General features: G+C 42.8%; 1 protein-coding gene across 1 annotated transcript in view; it reads right to left on the reverse strand.

Annotated features, from left to right (window-relative positions):
- Positions 1 to 689: 689 nt before the first annotated feature.
- RNFT1 (ring finger protein, transmembrane 1) overlaps positions 690 to 22,180 on the reverse strand; it is a 104,753-nt gene continuing 83,262 nt past the window's right edge. The window contains exons 6-9 of the mRNA XM_069226439.1: positions 16,585 to 16,743; positions 7,107 to 7,172; positions 5,557 to 5,658; positions 690 to 4,533 (exon numbers count right to left, since the gene is read on the reverse strand). Coding sequence (XP_069082540.1) covers positions 4,399 to 4,533; positions 5,557 to 5,658; positions 7,107 to 7,172; positions 16,585 to 16,743 — 462 coding nt within the window. The 3' untranslated portion in view covers positions 690 to 4,398. The remainder of the gene's footprint in view (positions 4,534 to 5,556; positions 5,659 to 7,106; positions 7,173 to 16,584; positions 16,744 to 22,180) is intronic.

Here is a 22,180-nt window from a genome sequence, read left to right on the forward strand (position 1 = left end):
GTTTGCTTATCCCTGGGGATTATTGAGTAGCGATGCGCCTGTTTAGGACAAGTACAGACAAGACCTTAGTCTATCCTATGAGCCATTTTATCCTGGGTGTGTGGATTAGAAGAGATAGGGCTCTGGCTCGGGAGGGGGCTGGGGGAGTTATTCCACATGAAGTTTAAGGACTCTGGTAAACTAAGGCTCGTTGTTGCACTGCCACTTTACGAGGATCGATAGTGGGCTAGTTCTATAGCTAACACAGAAGCCATGCTCTGAATGAGCATTCGGAGTAGTGTAGGAGGGGCATAACTGTTTTAAACTGGTATTTTTAATTGCCGAAAAGGTTTTAAGGACTTATAAGCTGATTATGTGGAGCTAACAAAAGTCTCACAGAGATGGCCGTAGTAATATAAGAAAAAGAGCACCTTAGAAGATTAGAGATCGATTAGTCTTTGCTGTCTTTTATGAGAATTTCATTTTTACTATTTTTATGTTAGTAATATATACGTCTATATTTATTAATGTATTGTTTTCTATAAAGTATTTTTTTAAGCATGCTTTTAGAGCACACTGCCGAAATAAAGTATTTCAACTTCTATTTCTGTTTCATAGCACACGTTTGTAAACTTGGAAGTGGATGCAGCTACCGTTAGAGGTCAGAAGCCTTCGTCTACCTTTTCACATTCAGAACAAAGATGACAAGATATCAATAGCCTTTTATTCACCAACACACAACAGGCTTTTCAGGTTGAAGTACTATACATTCAATACACTGTGGTCATTAAAAGATTCCTTTAACACCATGTTACTTTATCAATTTATAAGATTATGTATTAAAATGTACATAAAATATGAAAAATATGTGATTATATTCATTTTCCCATAAACTTTATATAAAATCTTGAATTTAAAAGCAGAAGATGAGTGCATCATATTTTAAGTTAGCCTCAGCTTGATTGAGCCAAGTCATTGGTCACATACAATCTTGAAAATGTATACAGCAGTGATTTAGTTTTTTTCCAATTCTTCTCATTGTAGGTCTTGGCATTTCTTTAGCGGTTCTGTGTTAAAGTATTTATGCTAGGACCGAACAATGCTACGGTAATGGACTTTTGACAAAGCTAAAGAGCCTTCTCATTTCATCTAATGGAAAGGTTTGAGGCAATGGTTATGCATTATACTTGGCATTTCACACTTTCAGCATCAAAGAGTAATAAGTAAAACAATGACCTTTGAACATCTTATTCAACACAGCTAAGAATTTAACACTGTATAGATTTTGAAATCCTATGTGCACTCGTCATGTCTTGGCTGACAGAAAAGTATCTGAGGCCCAGATTACCAAACGTTGCTGTGCTGCGCTGCATGAGGAGAGAGCAGGAAGGTACCATAACTACAAATATATGGCACTATCCTCGCTCCCTAGTGCTGGTGCACAATTAGGCTGCCAATCGCCATGCACACACCTTTGCAACGTGGTGCAAAGGTGTCTGCATGAGTCTAGCATTTGTTTTGTACTGAAAGGGTGCATTTCCAGTACAAAATAGTAAACCTAGACACACTTTAAAATGTCCCCCACTTCGGTGTGTGTTCTAGAATGCCGTACAAATGCACATAGAAAAATCAAGAGAAACAAAAGCATTTTCCCTTCAGAAACGCCTGTTTCAAGTGGCTTTTTTTATTTATTTATTTTGTTTGCAAAACACCGTTTATTATTGCTAGTAAATGGGCATTGGCTCAAAACCCATGGGCGGATGCATGGGAATGCCCATGTGCCACCCAAGGAATGCCCCTTGATGGACAGGAGAGCAACGCCCTGCCTTGTGATACTTTCAGGCAACTTCCCAGCTCAAAAAAGTTTTCACTGGAAAGTAAATCCAAAAAAACTCAAAATTGTATGTAGTTATGCACCACTTTTGGAAATGTTTCTATTGATTTAGGTGGGGGGGGTAAGAGTATGGAAGTATTTATTTTAAACTGGGAGAGAGGAGAAGTTGGAGGCCTCTTCTGGCTAAACACACCCTTTCAGCTTGAAAAATAAAGCATAAACATACAAGTTGAGCATATTATATATGCAGTTGAGGCAAGTGCACTATGCTGTTTATCATTGCTGCTGAGTGTGGGGAGGGGTGATGACTCCAAAAAGTTGACGCCTTGAGTGAGCCATGATGCGCCTCACCTTCCTCAACAATGTGAATGAACAGCATATTAGTGCACTTATATGTTTTAAGCCATGCTCCTTTGTACTATGCAAAATGTAGTAGTAATAAGATATTTAACCATAACAAGGATGCTAGGGGTTAAAACAAGTAGTGAGATGAGAATCACATTTAATAATCCTCCTGACTAATGCAGAGTTGTTTTCCTCTGTAAGATCAAGGTAACATGCACTAGCTGACTGTTTTCTCAGGTCAGTTACCCCCACACTATGGTAGTAACATGGAGTGTGACCTTTGCACTTTGGCAGTAAATGACTGAGTAACCTTAGCCAAAATAGCGTATTGTTTACTGCACACCTAATTTTATAGGCAAGGGATATATTTATATACATTCCATTGACAAAAACAAAGGTTAAAGTGAAGTTAAGGTTGTCTGTTATTTGTAAAAGTAAAAAATAAAAACCTCTGAAACTCACCTAAAACTAAAATGGAGTTATGGTTAAGGATAAATTCATGTACATGATTTTGTCTAAATCATCTCTCCTCACCAAGCCCAAGCCCATCACCTCCTCCCTTCCCTATCGCTGCCACTCTATTAGGACTCTGGCGGTAATGCCTCCCGGTATTATAAGTGTTACTCCTCACAGCCGAGAATGGTGGATTACAAGTTTCCACTGTGCCTTTAATGAAACGTTTTGAGGACACTAACGTAAGGGAACAGACAGCTAGAAGGGTGCAGTGTGTAAACAAATGCTATTTTAAAGGTTCAGTGTTGCACAGTCAGCCATGCTAGGCCAAGCCCACCTGCCAGTTTCGGTAATACAAGATGCACGGGAACACTATAAAAAGATACTGCAGCTGTACCTCAGTTTTTTTTTTTTGCAACTCCATCAGCTGTCTTTGGTTTGAGAAGTATTATGAAACCTTTCTTGAACGTGCATCAAATTTACATTTCTGCTCATTTAAATCCTGAACACATAACTGGCATTAACACAGCCCTTCTTCTCCAGTCTTCCCGCTTACTGAAACAATGGTAAGGCCTTTATCATTACTATTCCTAACAGGATAAAAAAATAACAAAAGCAGAGAGATTAACATGATGAAAACAGAAGCAAAATCTCCAACCTGATAAAAAAAAAAAACCTAACAATATAAGTTGCAACTGAAAACCAACTCTTCCCACCGCAACTTAAAACAGATGGAAAATATGTCATCCTTCTTGATTTGCATGTTTTTTCATATCCCTTGCACCTTTATAAAACACTTAGATGTCATTTTACAACCTTTCAGTAGTGCACAAGTTACATCATGGACGCTAAAAAAGTCCATGCCCCAGGCAACATTTTCACTGGATCCTGGAAGCACTGTAGACCATTTCCAGGCTGGAGCATGAAAGGTTTTCTCCTCTTCTCCCACACTGGGTCTCCGCAGATTTCATGCCAAAAGCAGGTAAAACTGTGAAAGGGAAGTAACTTTCTCCACAGCTTTGGCTCTTTCATGGGTTTTACACCAAAGTATGTGAGCCTTTCAAGTAACATAACAGAAAATCAAAGTTGCAGGAAAGTAGCATCATCTGCTAAGGATTTCAAAATGTGTGAAAACTGCTGGGCAATCCATCACCTGACCACAAAAAATACTACAGGCTGCCAGGAACACACTGACTAGTTCAGAAAGATCAAAAATTCAACAAGGTAAATTATTTTCAACTTGTAAAACAGCCAAAGAAAAAGGCAATGGCCAAGAAAAACACACAGTAAAGCATGAATACTATCGTTTTAAAGGGACATTCTGTTCGATATATTTCTGGAAATAAATCTGACCGAACTAGTCACGTGATCCTTTTGAAGCAGGGAAACGGAAACCATCTAACGAGTGGATTTTCCAAACTGCTGGTCTACTAAAATGCTCTTTGTTTTTAAGTTTCCAGTAGGGCAAATGCACAAAGACCTGAAAAATTCTCTCTCATGATTTGCACCACAAACCTTTTTTACCGTAGCTGTTGCAAAACAGACGTAACACGCATTAAACAAGTTCTTGATAGTATAGTAGATAAAATAAAACACCTTTGAAAGTCCTCACAAGTAAGGTGTTGAACCTTTGTATAACATTTTACAATTACTTTTAAGTATTGCTCAAGTTAGAAGTGCTAATGCCTTTTAAAAAAGTAGTTAATTGTACATTTTTATTGCTAATGTTCTTTGTATTAAATATTGTAGACATACTGAGCCAAATGAGCATGTCCCCTTGGCCCTGCTCAGTAAATCTGCAGGTGAGGGGAGGTGGCACCGTCCTTCCACTTGTAAACATGATCTGATATTACTGTCCTACAGAGGGGACAGGTTTTCTCTCGATTGAACCACAAAGAGATGCATTCTTCACAGAAAATATGCTGCAAATGAAAGAAAATAAAAACCTTTAAGTGGGCAGTCTAGTAAAAAAAAAAAATGCTTATCTATCCCATAGAGGTTTGACACATCTTCGCCAACACATCAAGCACTATCCAAGTAAAAATAACAACATTCTTTAAAATTCATATTTAAAAAAAAAAATTGACCTTTACCACATTAAAATTATACAGACGCGTATACAAAGCAAGCAATGTTATCGTTCTCAAAAATTATTTTCTATGTCCGCATGTAAAATACATCACAAGCACACATACTAAATTTAAGTGAGCCTTAGCACTACAGTATGAGTACTGGCAAAGGCAACAGCTCTCACCTTTAAAAAGGCATTGAGTTTGCCAGTGCTTGGCGCCCATGCTGAACAGCATGTGGCAAAAAGGAAAAATGCTGCAATGACCAGCAGTACGTGGTAACGTATACACTTGCATTCGCCACCACACATCACGCGCGTCATTACGCGGTGGTGGCCATTCTGTTTATCATTTTGTCAGACACAGTGGCAGGCTGAGATGAAACATTTGCTCTCTGCACACTGCGGCTGTACGAAAGGAGCACGACTGAGATCTGGGGCCTGGAAAGGCGAGAAGGAAGGTAGGTGGGTGGGTGGTCTTTAATAAATACAGTGTCTGCGTGTTCTACAACACAAATGTTGTCTACTTAGTGTGCATCTTGCTGTCAATGCTAATACTGAGTGCCTGCAATAATGCCAAATAAGTGACGTATATGCTGTGCTAACTTAAAAAAAATATTAGTCTGGTCGATGCACAAAGCGCAAGTGGATGCGAAAGTGATGTTGCATCTGTATCAGGGTGCACTGATGTAGACAAATGAGTAGCACAACACACTGGTAATGTGAGGCGCCAACTGAGAAAACTAAAAATAATAAAGTAAAACTTTCATCTGCTGGTTTGTAAATCAAACTCTTAAAACAAGAATATAAGCAGGTGATGTAATCTGTCACTGTTAAGCAGTAATTTGGATATATAAGATGCAAGGTCTTGTCTTACCTGGCAGACCAGGGCTATTGGCTTGGTAAATTCCACCTGGCAGATCGGACAAATGTCATCTGCTTCAGAACACTGCCTCTTGGTAGCGGCCACTCCGTACTGCTGTGAAACGGATAAAAGGCGCAGGTAAAGGCACACAAAAGGTAACAGAATAAGACGTGATTCAACAAGCATAGGAGGAAGAATTACATGGAAAGTAACTGCACGCAACATATGTAATAGAAGACTATCACGGAATACATGTAGCTACACTGAACTATCATTACTTAGCAAACATTCCAGTACAGCATTAAGCTAGCCTGCTCATTATTGGCACGGAATCCCGGCATTTCTATACTACTCAAATTATCTTAATATTGCCCCAACAGGGCGGAGACAAGTTGGGCGAGGACCTTCAGCCAACAAGTATGACAAACCTGCTCTCCCTGTTGCGAAAAATGTGTCAACATTTTGGATCATGTGAAAGCTGAAGCTGTTTCAGCCTATTTCATCAACGATACAAGGTGCCCGAGTAGTAAGAGCTTGATGCGGTGCCAGTGAAAGCCGCGGGCATCCTTTAGGACACAATGCATCACTTTATCCAGACAATCAGATCTCCAGCTCAGGAAAGTGATCGCCTGCCTCAGAGACTGATGCCATAACTTCCCAATCATTAATGATGAATGTACCCTCGCACAGACACGGACAGGGTCACAGCAAGACCGTTTCAATAGGTCTTTGTTTTCTGCAAGTTCAATATGGAGTTGGGATATTGTCACAACACCGCAGCGCCTACAGGATGGGTAAGAGCGTCCGCTGCTGCTTAGGGGTGCGGCTGAGAAGCAGAAACGTAGGTTAAGGTAGAAGCACTCTAAAGAAGTGGCATGGCCAAATAAGTGGGGCATAATGAAAGTTAGCAGCTGGTTATGGTAAGGTTAGGTAGAGGGCTAGGTTAGCATAAAAAAGCCAGCCCAAAGAAGGAGTGATGAGGTGGTATACTTCATGGGGTCTGTGGGCAATGACTAGTGTTGAGAGGGGACTCAGCACAGCCTCTCACCCTGGACTGCCCCCTCCCGAGACACTGCGTCTGCGGCTTTTTGTAATAAATAATTCAAACGGAGCTGGAACAAAAATACGAATGGTCGCAGACTTCAAGTGGTCGAGGGTTGTAGCTCACACTAACAGCGTGGATATTCCACCCAAAGTATCGGGACAGTAATCAAGCCGGTGGCCCCTGGGCTACAAGCCAGGACTCAAACGTTAAACTGTCTTCTTTGGTTGGAAAAAAAAAGCTGATATAAGACATTGTGCACCCGCCATCTGTTTGTATCTTTCTCCCAAAGTTTTTACAGACAGCCAATATTGTTGCATCAGCTTCTTAATGAATACATGTGTGTGGTTTGGACTCATTCAATCACCAATATGCTTTTATCAGTACTTGCTTCTGAGCATAATGTACATTTCCAATCAAGTACCAACCTCGTAAATACATTTACAATTGACTTCACCATTCCATTCTTGATGCAAATCATCTCTTAAAAAAATATTTCTTTATATAAAATTTTACTTACTGGCTGCTTATAAAATACCCTTAAAATCTTCTTGAATGTCCTCCACCGTGCAAAAACGTCCAAAAGCTGAAAAACAAAAAAACACTATTTTTAATAGAAGATTTATCGGTACTCTTCATTTATTTTGCTAGTAGAATATCTAATGTAGTATAGTTCCACTGTAAAATTCAGGAGAAAAAATGGCATTAATCCTTTTCAAAAGGCACATGGTCTTTCCGACTATTTATTGGACTAGTTTATCCCAAAACTATGGGTCATTATGAGTTTGGCGGACAGAAAAGGCCGTCCGCCAAACTCCAGCAATCAGGTTAATGCCAGTGCAGCCCCATCAAGAGTTTCCCGCTGGGTCAGCCTGGCCCAGTGGGAAACGGCCTGCAACACTGATGCAGGTTTATAATAGAGCCGGTAGCGATGCACTAGTGCATATAGGGTGCACTAGCACCTGTCGCAATTTTGACTGTCTGCCAAGCAGACAGTGAAAATCACGACGAGGCTGGCCCTTGGGCAACCTGCACCCTGTCTCTGCCAACCTTTACATAGCAGGGCTACCACCATGTAATCGTCAGCGGAGAAGGGACTCGTAATCCCCAGGGCAGATTAGGATCGCCGGCACCACCAGCCCATCCAGTGGAGGGAAACTGGCAGTGCTGGCGGTCCGACCGAGGTGCAATCGGCACAGCTGTAATGTGGCTGTCGGACCGACACATTGGCAGAGGTCAGACAGCCATCGCGGCCTTAAGACCGCCAGGTTTGCAGTGAGGTCCTATGTTTTCGCTCATGCCTACTTTTGCAGTGGAATGTCTACTTTTTATGTTTCAAAGGGCTTTATTGAAATTTTCAGAGTAGAATAACACAAACACCCCCATTTTACTGCGCCCACTGACACCCTCGTAATGGTAGAGCACACAAATATACAAGCTCTTGTGTTTATGATTTAGAGGGGCATGGTTAGGCTTTTTCACAATCAGCTGTAGGGCATGTCAAGATATTCCAAGGATGAACCCCAAGTTTTCACGAAGGTATGGTCCTCATCTTCGAAGAATATGTGTAGTTTATTCCATTCCCATTCTAAACCGAATTTTCCCACACCAATAATCAAGAGTGGGCGCCTGACATTGTCCCCATTTAGCTAGAATTGCTTATTTTGCTCCCAGTAGCAGAATGTTTCTGAAAGCAGTGCAGGTACCAACTTTTCCCCATCCTGTGCCGGGCACCCAACCCTGGAGTGCACTAAGTGGGTCTTTTGGTATTGGAGCATCTGTTATTGCTTTAAGGTCCCGTCCTAGAAGTCATTATGCTTCAGGCAGGTCCAAAGGATGTGTGTGAATGAGCCCTCAAGGTTGCCACCTCTCCAACTCTGTGGGGAATGGAAGTGTCTAACGGTGTGCAGGTGTCTTGAGATCCAGTGGCGGCAATGCAATATCTTACAAGCTGCTTCTCTTCCTTGCACATGCATAATATTTTGTATGTGGTATGCAACAGGGTTGTTCATTGTTCACAACACAGGGAAAAATCCAGCTCTTTCTCCCAACAAACCAGTGTAAAAGTTTTATTACCTGTATTTCCTTCTACAATATTTTAGAATGTTTGGAAATCAAATATGTCATCAGATACTTTCTGTAGCAGTTTCCTGAAAGTAGTTAAATATCTGGTGGCAGCCTCTTTTATTCTCTTTTGCAATATCCAGTACCCTATCTGTAAATATCTTAACCTTTCAGAGTTGGAGAGGCTATAACCCGTTGAATCTATTCAAATGTTTTAATCAACCTTTTTGAGAACATGTCTCCTGTTTTCACACACTTTATCTACGGTCAGTGGCCGAAGGCTTGTTCACTGGGAAAAGGCGCGAAAAGTATCTGGCCAGTGAGGGACCTTCCCTGAGTAAGAAGTTCAAATTTCTCTCATTCAAAGCTTTCCCGCCAAAAGTCAACAGCTTCACCAAGCCCTCATTCAGCAGCCATCAGCTGACGTGGAGCCCTATTCAGTCACAGCCTGCTACCTTGTCCTACTGAGGATTAATGACTTCCATTCCAGAGACTAAATTCAAAGGTAAAACGTTTCACTGGGACATACTTGGTCACTGTACCTGACCCGTACTTCATCGCAGCTGGCCTTAAATGTACCCTTGTTCCAGTCAGGAGCAACCAGATCACTGCGGTTGGCGCTTAATAGTTTTTGGTGCTATTTTAAACCTTAAAACATTACAAAATTCAGAACTCCAGTTCTACCTGTTGGATTTTTGATGTCATTTTTTAAAATTAAAATGTACTTATTCTTGTGCTGAGTTTTTAAATGTTATTAGTATTTGAGTACTAGATAAATATTTTACATATTGCCTCTAAGTTGAGCCTGACTGCTTTATGCCAAGCTATAGGTTCATTTAATGACGTGCGGTTCACCCTGGCAAGGTTTGTAAATATTATTTGAGGTGGGTTCTCGGCCCTCTCAACTAATACACCATTCCTGTACATCTGTGATGATCTCTTCCTTTTCCCTGGATGGATGGTCATTATTTAGCTCCATCCGCCCTGTTTTTCATCGGTAATGGGGGTGTGGATAATTGTAGTGAATCTCAGAAGCATGTCTTTGAGGGATTTATCCCTTTTGGGTCTTGTGCAAGACTTCGAGGTCCCCTGCCCTGCTACCTCTTATCTGCCTCATCTTCTATCGAGTTGCTCACTTCAGTGTGGAGTGATCTCTGGCTGTTTTGATTAGGGCTCTCTGTGTCGAGAATATTTGATGGGTATCCAGAGGCTTAACCACCCCAGTCCTCCTTTCAAGCTTTAAGTTTCTACATCACCTTCTGCAACAATGGCATGGATGTGAGTTTCCCCAATGTTCTTGTTGAACTTGGGAGCGGATGAGGCCCCTGTCCCACCATTCTCTGAGAGCCACAATATTGCAGTCTAATTCCTTCTAGTTTGGAATGAACTCAATCATCAGGGATGTCCCAGCCTCTTACATTTATCCCCATTTTCACACAGGTGACCTTAATGCAGGTCCCTCCCCTATTTCATTGGAGGGTGGGGCTCAGAGCATAGTTGTGGCTTCACAGGCATTCTACAAGTTCTACCCCACTCTACTGATATAGTTTTATCTGTTGTGGGCCTATCATAAGTTCCAATAATTTACTTTGCGCTTTCGGTTAAGTTCTGGGCATTAGATTGTTCCCTGCAGCTTCCACCTTTCAACCCTTCATTTTGTAATGATGAGGGAGCTGTGGTCCCACCTGCCTCGGGATCCGTTTCTTCCTGGCTAGGTTGCTTCTATTTCAGTTCCAGGAGGACCTGGCTTGGCATGTCGGACTGGGCTTCTCCCACTGGAGCAGGGTCAAGACTAATTTCCATATGACTGGGTCCAACTGAGGTAGCTTGGTGGGTGAAAAATTATGGATTGGGATGCGGCCCTGAGCGATTGCGAGTGGCTGAGATTAACTCAACCACTCTATCCATCACTGAGTTGCTGATGCAGCTGACACCCGAAAGACAATGAGTATGTCCAGACATAGGTACTGTCTACTGAAATCAAGTTGTATCTGGCGGATGAGTGCTTATCAAGGCAAATCCAGTCCTAGGTTGCTTGTATTCCTGTTCAGGGAGGGCCTGGCTTGGCAGTTCGGACTAGACTGTTCCCACTGGAGCAGGGTCAGGACAGATTTGCATACTGCTGGGTCTAAACGGAGGTGGCATGGCAGGCGAAAAACAATGGGTTGGGATGCGGCCAAGAGCGATTGCCAGTGGCTGAGATAAATTCAAGCATTCCATCCATGTTGCAGTTGACACTCTAAGTCTGACAGGTATGCCCAGACGTGGGTCGCGTGCTCACAGTGCCACTGGAATCAAGCTATACCTGGCTGATGAGCACTTATAAGGATGAAATCCATCATAGGTTGCTTGTATTCCTGTTTAGGAAGGACCTGACTTGGCAGGTGTGCCTCGAAAATGTCAACAGCAGTAGAATCTCCTGCCCCTCCTCAATATTTTTGTTGAATCTTCCACCTCAAAAACACTTTGATTAGTCCTAACTCCCCCACCGGCCCTCACTAGAGGGAATGGTCTCGTTTTGTGGCCAAATGGGAGGCAACAGATTGCTGGATGTTCCAGCATAACCACAAACCTACACCCTTTCCCCCGGACCGCTCTCTTTCTGCAAGGAATGCTGTCTGGTGCACACCTCAGTCTTGGAAGCTAAAGTTCCTGCACTGTTGTGCAAAGGGAATATAGAAGTCCTGCCATTAGAGAGATACAGGATTTTACTCAGTTTACTTCTTGGTTTCTGTTGGAAAATGGGTCTCTAGTTGGCAGAGGTATGGACCCTGTCCAAGTAGGGCCCACAATCCTAGTCACGGTGAGTCAGATACAAACTCTAAATTAACCTGTGCTCACCCTCTAGTAGCTTGGCACGGAGCAGTCAGGCTTAACTTGATGTGTTAAGTATTTGTGTAACACTTAAATTACAGTAACACAATGAAAAAAACACCACAATAAAGACTCCTTACCAGTTTAGAAACATAAAGAATATTTTTATGAGTACAACAAGACCAAATTAACAAAAATCCAGTAAATAGAATTTAAGATAAGAATTTTTAAAGAATAAACTGCAATAGAGTGCTTAGAAATCAATAGCGCTAAGAGGTTACTTGCGGTCGCACAAGACCGGGGTAAATCTGAAGCTCAGGTCAACCGTGATGGAGAGCAGGCCGGCTACAGGACCCACGCAGGGCCTGCTGAAAAGTACCTTGGATGGAGGGTCACGTCAACATTGAGGAGGCGATGAGTCCGCTCTGTTTCCGTGGAGTCGAGGTTATGTATCGTCAAGAAGCCATGCAGTCGTCATAGCGATGTTCTTGAGGTGTGGCGTCAAACCCTTTGTGCTGAAGGCCAAGTGTTGTCGGCAGCTGAAAAGAAGGCGATGCGCCAAAGCTGATGGTGATGTGTTGATCCTGAGTCGTGCAGTCAGCAGTGGGAAGTCCTCGACCTCAGCGGCAGCAGTAATGCATCGGCATCGAGGGAGGATGCAGCTGTTTCAATCGGCACAATGGCCCTGAAGTGTAATTTTCTTGCAGGAAAATAGCTAGAGGTATCTTTCAAGGCCCGGTACTGGATTGGCACCTCTTGGCAGGACAGGACTCACAGTTGGCACAGATAGGCAGCTGAGCAAGGTTATAGGAAGTCTTTGATGGCCTTTAAACTTCAGAACAGGAGGCAAGCCAACAAGCCCTTGAAGTCAGTTAAGATTTTTAGAGGATGTAGAGAGGTAAGTGCAGTCCTCCTCACTTCCAGGCAAGAGGCCAACACAGCAAATCAGTTCAGCAGAGTGTCAGTCCCTCTTTGCAGCACAGCAGTCCTTCTTGCAGGCAGAATGTCCTCAGATCTAAAAGTGTGCTGATGTGGTGGGGTTTGGGGTCCAGTACTTATACCCAGTTGTGCCTTTGAAGTGCAGCTGGTCCCTACCCTTCCATCCCTGGCTCCAGACACTCTACAGGGGGTTATGCAGCACTCCGTGTGGGGACAGACACAGCCCTATTCAGGTGCAAGTATCAGCTCCACACTCCCATTTAGCCCAAAAAGGCCCATCAACCTGGTGATGGGCCAGCAGGATATAAATGTCACACCCCAGCTACCTTTGTGTGTGACTGCCTAGGGGGAATGCACAAAATCCAGCTGTCACCCACCACAGACGTGTATTCAGGGACAGGCAGAGGCACAGAATGGTTAAAGTAATAAAATGTCAGCTTTCTAAAAGTGGCATTTCAGACATGCACTATAAAATCACAAAGTATGGTGAAGTCATATTTTAAATTGTGAGTCCAGAGACACCAAACTCTAGGTGCAATTTCCAATTGGGAAAAGAGAGAAATGTAAAAACTACTTCAAGGTAATCCCAATGTTAATCTATGGAAGAGATAGGCCTTGCAGTAGTGAAAAACGAATGTAATCATTTTTCACTACCGGGACATGTTAAAATTAAAAGTACATGTCCAACTTTTTAAATACACTGCAATCTGACGTTGATGCACTTGCCAAGTCAAGATGGCAGTATAAAACTGCAAACACAGGCTCTGCAGTGGCAGGCCTGAAACATGTTCAAAGGGTTACTGTAGTGGGTGGCACAATGAGTGCTACAGGCCCACTAGTAGCATTTAATTTACAGGCCCGGGCACATACAGTGCACTTTACTAGGGACCTACAAGTAAATTTGCCAATTGTGGATAAGACAATATCACCAAGTTTAGAGTACAGAGCACCTGCACTTTAGCACTGGTTAGCAGTGGCAAAGTGCACAGAATCCTACAGCCAGCAAAAATGAAGACAGCAAAAGAGGAGGTCAGAAGGCAAAAGGTCAGAGGAAACCATGCCAAGAATGCCAGGTCTAACGGTTGGTGACTCTGGATCTCCAGTGCACCTACTTTATCTTCCAATAAAGATTGCTCACAGCAATTATCTCAGCACTGGTATCTTAGTGCCATCAACCTGTGGTTCTTCCTTTAGGCCTTACCACTACTCTGCGAGTCTTCACCAAACTGCTCGCTGTGGTGGCGGCTGTCCTCAGAAAATAATAACTCTATTCATTTATGTACCTGGATGACTGGTGGTGAAGGCAGGACCCCCTTTAGTGACATGACATCTGTAGCATATCAATTGCCTTGAGGAAGTAGGGTATGGGGTCTTCTAATTTAACTTTTTTGTTCTATTATTTATGATAGCTCAGTGCTTAAAATCTTCAATGAAGATAGTCCACAATGTTTATTCCAATCTTTCTATGATGTTTAATAGTTTTATTTCTCTTCTGATTTGATCTGTAAAAAAAACAGTTGAAGTGTTTTGCTAAATACTCCTTGCTTCCCCGAGAATGTAACACATGTATAAACAAGGTCTATTCACCTTAAATATAACTATAATGTCCTCAATTATTAGACAAAAATGGCAAATCAGCCCAAGCAAATAGTCAATGTACTAAAAATCCCCTCTGAGTCACACCCAGAATGCAACCAGGATGACTATTACTTCTCATGAATAGTCAAAATATGACATCATACCACAACAAGATCCATTATTTACTCAACTGGTCTAACAAATAATGAAAGGCTACTTATTTTTGTTAATGATCTTTATGGTTGATGCTCTATATGCAGATTATTCACCTCTTGAAATCCTAGGTGACAGACTGGATCTAGAAACTTTCAATAGTTGTTCCATGCAAAGGCAGTCTCCCGGAGCCAATAATCTGTACCTCCTCACTACTAGTTGGCTTACCGCCAGAGTGGAAGTAGACTTATCCCAGGCTGCCAAAACTGGGTATAAGAAAGCCCTTATTAAAAGTCATCAGAAGCTTGCACCAATGGTTGCAACACCTCAGTTAAGCCCTCGGAAACACCACCACCGACTACGCCCGCAACCTCAGCGTCATCTTAGACTCATCACTCTCAATGGACTGACAGGTGAGCGCCGTCTCATCAGGTTGCTTCCACACCCTGTGCATGCTTTGTAAAATCTACAAGTGGATCCCTACGGAAGCCAAAAGAACAGTTACCCGGGCCCTCGTCAGCAGCTGCCTCGACTACGGCAATGCACTCTACGCCGGAACCACAGCCAAGACCTGAAAAAGACTACAACGCATCCACAACGCCTCCCCCGTCTCATCAAGAACACCCCTCGACACAGCTACACCTCCGCCCTTCTGGGAGACCTACACTGGCTGCCTATCGACAGGAAAATCACCTTCAAGCTCCTGGCCCACTCCTATAAGACCCTACACGACGTCGGACCAGCCTACCTCAACCACAGACTCTCCTTCTACACTCCGGCCAGACTACTCCGCTCCGTCGACCAGGCCCTCGCCAACGTCCCCCACATCTGGAAAACCATAGCCAGAGGAAGATCCTTCTCGCACATTGCCGCCAAGACCTGAAACATCCTCCTCCACCAACCTCAGGCGATCCCCCACTCTGTCACAGTTCAAGAAGGATCTCAAGACCTGGCTCTTCAACTGATCCTCAGCACCCCCACCATCTTGAGACCCTCACAGGTGAGTAGCCGCGCTTTACAAATCCCTGATTGATTGAGTTAAGAGGTTGGATTTGCTCTCCAACGTTGGCAATGGCAGTTCTACAACATCTACCACCTTATGCATAACTGAGTAAAAACTAGGCCACCTCAGGAGGCAGATGGAGGGGAAAGTAGTAAGTGTACACCTCACTTCTGACAACCGGGCCACACATATCTAGAGGATCAAAATCTTACTCAACAGGGTCAAGCATAGCCTTCCCACCTAGATTGAAGGACTAACTCCTGTGATTGTGATGTAACCTGATACCCTGAGGGTCCTGGTGGTACTGAAGGTGTCATAGTCCACACCAGCAGAGTTGTGATTGGAGTCAGTTGGTCCCTAAATAGGGATGCGCTATGGAAAAGGGTGGGGTCAGCCTGACCTCAGGCAGCAGCAGAGGATTCGTGGGGCCAAATGGCACCAGACAACAATGGTTGGGCGAGAAAACTGCCACCCAGAAGCATTAGGGTTGCAATCCTTCTGCCCCGCAACCTGGGCTTTATGCTGGAGGGACATAAACAAGATGAGGAGAGGAGCTAGATGGCAACTGGGCAGGTACTGAGGATCCCCACAAGGGGTGGCCCACGACCATTGCATCTAATGAGGAACAGGAAATCACCTTACTTATGCACAGTGATGGCATGGGCCAACTGCCCCTTAATTGTTGGGGGTGGGGAGGCAGTGGGAAAATTTCAACCGCGTCATGAACAATGATATTGATTGGGCACAGAGAAATACGTAAGAAACGGCAATAGGTGCACTTTTACAGGCCAATATCATGACATTCCAGACAGAGCTGCAACTGGATTTATGTGGCACCAAATGTGGCACCAAATGTGGCGTTGCACAGCAGCTGCTGATGAAAACATCTCCAGATACAGTCTGGTGCCTGGAGGAGTATTCATAAGGTACAATATATGACATACCAAATACCAACATGATATAAAACAGCATCCTGAAAAGTGATCAGTACAGTAATATGTTTTATTTGCCCTTGTTTATGCAGATTGTGCTCTTTCATAGCACAAAGAATGTATGCAATAAGGGATTTTGTCGTCATTAGTAGAATGAAAGATGGAGTTGGCCCACACAGGAACTAAACCCAACAGTTTGATTTGGCAATAGTTATTCAATATATAACACCAAAGCAGCATTGTTTCTGTATTGGGAAACCCAGCCAATTATGTTCAGCAGTGCTGTTGTGCATCCATGCAAAAGAAACACTCTTCATGATTCCAGAACGAACAGGACCTTCCATGGGAATGTATAAAAATTTGGTAAAAGTGACATATTTCTTCCCTTTACAACATATCACTATTGTACATAATCATTTAGGGCATGTTCTAATGAACCATAACAATGGCTAGCTGAAAGGTGAAAAGATTAGCAACTTCTCCCAAGAAATGTAAAAATAAACACAATCACCTACTTTTAGGATGAGGTAGAAGAGAGCCAGTAGTATTCCCAGACTCCATCCAGTAACACTGTCTGCTTCCTTGTAGCCAATCAAGTATCGAAACCACACTGGGACTGGGATAAGGATCCGATAATACTGGCCAAATTCTTCAACAAACATATAGCAGAAGCCCTGGGGAGAAATACAGACTGTTAGTGATTCTGTAAATTAGCATAAAACTACATTAACAAATCAGATCACTTCTAAACTGGTCTCTCAGTGAACAATTTGTTTCAAAATGTCTCACCCTACCAACGCAAAGGCTCCATATCATTATTGTCAACCAAGATTGTGTCCAAACCTTGGACCTCATCAACTTGGTCTGGTCCAATCAGTTCTAGATTCACTTCCTACCTACAATACAATCTAGACATAATACTGTTACCAAGGTTTCATCTAGATGGAGCCATTTTGAGCTCTCTGATATCTTCCTTATTGAATCAACTACTTGCCTCCAACAAGAAACTTTTCTCTAAATCCATTATTTTTAATTTCATCTGTGTAAACCACAATTAATCCTTGAAGTGGTTCTCATCCAGTCCCAGCCTCGAAAAACACTGTTAAGCGACTCAAAAAGTTGTGGAGAGCCATCAGAACTTCTCACTTGCTTACCCAGTTCAAAATGAGTGAGTGAGTCTGCCTTTTGAGTACTTTCTCTACCATCTAAAGAAATAATTTTTTCGGCCATCTCAGATGCAAAACCTTTTTAGGATTCCGATAACCTGGCCCATCTTTCCTCCTTATTGTAGGGGAAGCACCAATTCCTTTCGTGATAATTGTGTAGTGCCCATCTACCTTAAGGTTGAGCATGCTTAAACACCTCCTTACAAGCATATCCTTGATCCCTCTAAAGCTGACAACAACAATTCCATCTACAGTTTCGTCTTTCTCACTCAAGTTATCAAGAAATGCGTTTCTTTCCAAATAATCACATCTAGGAGAATGACCTTCTGGGCTGCCGTCAACTGGGTTTCAGGGCTCGTCACATTACAAAATCTTCTACACTGTCTGTGATTAATAATATTGTCATCACCTTTAATGAAGGCCTCCCTTGTCCTATCATCCTACTGGATTTAACTGAGACATTCAACACCGTACACCAAATATTATCACAAGCACTTCAGAAAATAGGATGGGCATGTAGAGAACTAGCTTGAAATAGTTTCAATATTATGGCCCTCATTCCGACCCTGGCGGTCCGCGGGTGACGGAAGCACTGCCAACACGCTGGCGGTGCTTCCTGTGCCATTCTGACCGCGGCGGGTAAAGCCGCGGTCAGAAAACCGGGTCCGGCAGTTTCCCGACGGATTTTCCCTGGTTGCCCAAATCCGCCATGGCGGCGCTGCAAGCAGCGCCGCCATGGGGATTCTAACCCCCTTCCCGCCACCCTGTTTAAGGCGGTTTTTACCGCCAGGAACAGGATGGCGGGAACGGGTGTCCTGGGGCCTCCTAACAGGGCCCCAGCCTGCTTTTCACTGTCTGCCTAGCAGACAGTGAAAAGCGCGACGGGTGCTACTGCACTCGTCGCACACCTGCAACACCGCCGGCTCCATTCGGAGCTGGCTTCAGTGTTGCAGGCCCCTTTCCCGCTGGGCCGGCGGGTGCTAACTTGGCTAGCGCCCGCCGGCCCAGCTGGAAAGTTGAAATGGCCCCAGCGGTCTTTTGACCGCGGAGCGGCCATATGGCGGTTACTGCATGGTGGGCGGCTAACGCCACGGTTAGAATGAGGGCCTATATCTCTTAGAGCACTCACAGTTTAATCTTAGCATTTGGTTTCATCGTTATGCCAGAGATACTCACATGCATCTCAAAGTGGAATACCCTAGCTCCATCTCCTAAATCTCCTAAATCTTCCTTGGACTGCCTCCACAAATGCAGTTGAAGGAAAATTTGCAATGAAAATGCAATGCCTTGAAGATTGATTTCTTCACCTTAACACAAAAAACTGACAAACCTATCATATAATATTGACATCACTTCTAAACTGGCTAGTATTGTCAAATCTCTTGGTCACTCCTTGAGAAAAAACCTAAACCCTAAAGGGCACATCCAAGCCACGGACAAGTCAGCTGGATTAAAAACATAAAACTCTTGCTCACCCCTCCAGATCTGAATACAGCAAATAATGACAACGTAATCTCCCAACATGATTATGGACATGCCCTCCTTGCAGGCCTTCTGAAAAACAGACTGCTCTGACAGCTGTTTTTCATGCTACCGCCAGCTTTGTCATCAAAACTAAACTAAAAAATGTATAATATTATATTTGTTCATGTTTATGTTAATTGCCTCCTGCTTGAGGCATGCTGCTCCTTCAGAACTGTGACACGCATACAAAGCTTTAATCCTCTAAACCACCCACCACTTACCTCTCTTATATTTATCTGAAAGTTTCCTATGTAGCAAAGGTGAAACATCTCTCTTAGTTTTCCTTTTTATACTTGCATAATCTGGAATGATTTGCTTCTTCAACTCAAATCTGGAATGAGCTGCTTCTCAATCTCAATAACACTCTTCTCCTTCTTAGATGTCCTACTCTCCTAAAATATACTTCCTCACTCATTTTCTTTATGTCTGTCAAATTATACTATGTTCATCTCTTACTGGCAAACAGTTAAGACCTGCCCAGATCCTTCAGACTGTACTTTCCATAGCATACCTCGTTCTTACCTTCTTCTGTTTCACGCAACTCCTTCCTATCCACTTTACTCTCCAACTTTTGTTTACTCTACAACCTTTATGTGTATTGACTGTCCTTGTATTACCATTGCCAACCTATGCTTGCCTGGCATTGGCTGACTGTGTTTCTTTTTCACAAACTTTGTCAGAAACACAACTACTATATCATATTTGTCACTGCCCTGGACCCATGGTGCACTTCATTACAACTAATTGTTATTTAAAGTTCCTACTGATTCAAGGTATAGCTATGTGTTTTGCTTTTATTCAGTTACACTATGTTCAATTGCCCTGCTTATTTAGCTAGTAAGTTCTACTATTTCATTCCTTTATTTGCACTTATTGCTAATGAGTCCTGCATACAGCAAACCTGCTCTCTTTATTTTGCTTCCCATGCCACGTCATTCTGTAGTCTATGCCACTGTTTTTATTTACTCTGGTTGTAGACTGCTCTGAAACCCGTTTTAGGTAGAGTTCATAATACACAAGTCCATAATGAAATACCTAAGCAGTTATTCAGTTCCCACCACTGATAAGAAGCTCGATTTTGGAAATGATATGTCTTTTTATCCGAAGAGAAAGAATCAGGGAACAGAGTATAGGAAAAGCAGTCCCATGGAATGATGTAGACAGTGGTATTAGAAATATTTTAAGTAATTCAAAGTCACAAATCTATAGCAGATGCAAAAAGAAAAGTGATGTTGCCAGAGCGTACAATGCCACAGGTAGTACCAAAAACTCAGTTAAAAGTCTGGATGTCACCAAAAGTGAATTAATGGTAGAAAAGTTTGATCTGGCGGTATTAGTGTTGCAACTTTGAATGACTCGTCTATAGGAGAAATGCCAGATTTAGGATTACCCTAGACCCAAACTGGGGTACAAGAGTGGAAGAATATGGGCAATATGACACTGTGATAGAGCATGGTAAAACCCATGACATGTGGCAAGAAACTCATTGAGGTTATAGAGGTGTTTAATGCAGATCTCCAAATTAAGTGCAAAGTGACCCCTAGTTATGTGGCCAAAGACAGCTTGAGTATGCTGTGGTGGAGGAAGCAGAGGAACCAATTTGGAAATTGTGCAAGATCCCAAGTACCCATAACAGATTTAACAGAGAAGGGAGATCATGGAGATTAATGAAGCAGAAAGACCTTCATGGGATAAACGACTCCCAGAAGTCTTTAAAAGGTTAAGCAAGCAACAGGATTTTTGCAATAAAATACAACTTACATCCAATGTCATGTATACAGAGTTTCTACGTTTTATTGTATTGTATTGCAAGATTTATAAAGCGCTTACTACCCTGTTGTGGGGGCACTTAGCGGCTTGCCTACATCAGTAGCATGCTACACCGTGTAGGATGTGTGGCTGGAAGATTGTCTTTGTTACGTTCCCATGTGGGAAGTATGTCCATGTTGTAAGGACCACTGAGGTGTGGTTATCGTGTTTTGGGATGCTGCACTTAGCAATGTGATGGATGAAGTCTGAGAGATAGGCGCATAGTTTGTTTTTTAGTAAACTGGCAGCGCTGAGCATCTGAACAGACATAGGTTAGAGGGAGAAATGGTGGAGAGAGGTGGCGAGATGGACTTTGTTAATATCATCCCAAATATTATTGTCATTGTGAGATGCCAAGAAGAGGCCTAAATATGTAGCTAGTTTGGACCTGCAGTGGTAAACTAAATTAGATTCCTCCGTTGCCCAGTGGTATGCGGCTGATCTCTTCAGTTATTCCACACCTGTTCAGATGGTAATGGGTGGTTTATTGCTGTGCACTAACACACTACAGGGTGATGGCTATGACACTTAGCAGATTTGTTTTAAACAAGTGTAAGAGTCAAGCAGTAATGGCAATTTTTTAGTCAGCCTGTATGAACTACAATCAGCTGTGTGGCTGATGGGTGTTATGATATTAGTTTTAGTGTGGATTATAATATTGTATTGTGACTACATTATATAGCGCGTACTACCCCTGACAAGGTAATGTTGTGCTTTATTGCTGCAGGTCCCATGGTTAGTTTTTTTTGTAGTTATTCTTTGTTAATGGGGTTAGTCTTGTGCTCTACCACATCACATTCATGTCTACTCCAGTTTCTACATGGTAGATTGCACTAGTTGGAAATTAGGTGTGATATTTAGTGGGGGGGGGGGTTTGAATTTCACACATTGATTGATGGTACTAACAGATGAGCTACGGGGCATTAGATTATGTTAAGATGCAGGGGTATGACAATTAAAGGAGGGCTGTGATCTTTGAAAAAAGGTGTGGGCTATTTGCACAGGTACAGTAATAGGGATAAAGGCACAGTAATAAGGATCAATGCAAAATGCATCACTGAAACAGGAGCTGAGGTAGAAGAGTAAGAGTACTAAGTTTTTTTTGGCTTGCAAGGCTAATGGGTGGGTGGGTGTGTGTGTGTGTGTATATATATATAGATGGAAAATTTCACTTACCCAGTGTACATCTTCTTAGTCCACCATCTAGTGTTGGGCTCGGAGTGTTACAAGTTGTTTTTCTTCGAAGAATTGTTTTTCGAGTCACGGGATCGAGTGACTCCTCCTCTTCGGTTCCATTGCGCATGGGCATGGACTCCATTGTTAGATTGTTTTCCACAGAGGTTAAAGGAAGGAGTGATAATATAGGTTTAAAGTAAGAGATGTCTGTGTAAATGTATATACATATGTACAAATGTTTGTAACTTAAACGACTACAGGCTTCCGGGAGGAGGGAGCGTGCATGTGAATCTACAGCAGAACAAGTGACATTTTCCGTTCAATGGCATGTGAAGCTGCAGATACACATGCTGTGCATAAAAAAGCAGTTTGTCCTCCCATAAATTAGCAATGGTCAGCCTATAGGAGTTGAAGTTGTTTGAAATAATGTTCTTAG

Source organism: Pleurodeles waltl, chromosome 3_1 (assembly GCF_031143425.1).
Source record: "Pleurodeles waltl isolate 20211129_DDA chromosome 3_1, aPleWal1.hap1.20221129, whole genome shotgun sequence".
In the NCBI taxonomy this organism is placed as follows: domain Eukaryota; kingdom Metazoa; phylum Chordata; class Amphibia; order Caudata; family Salamandridae; genus Pleurodeles; species Pleurodeles waltl.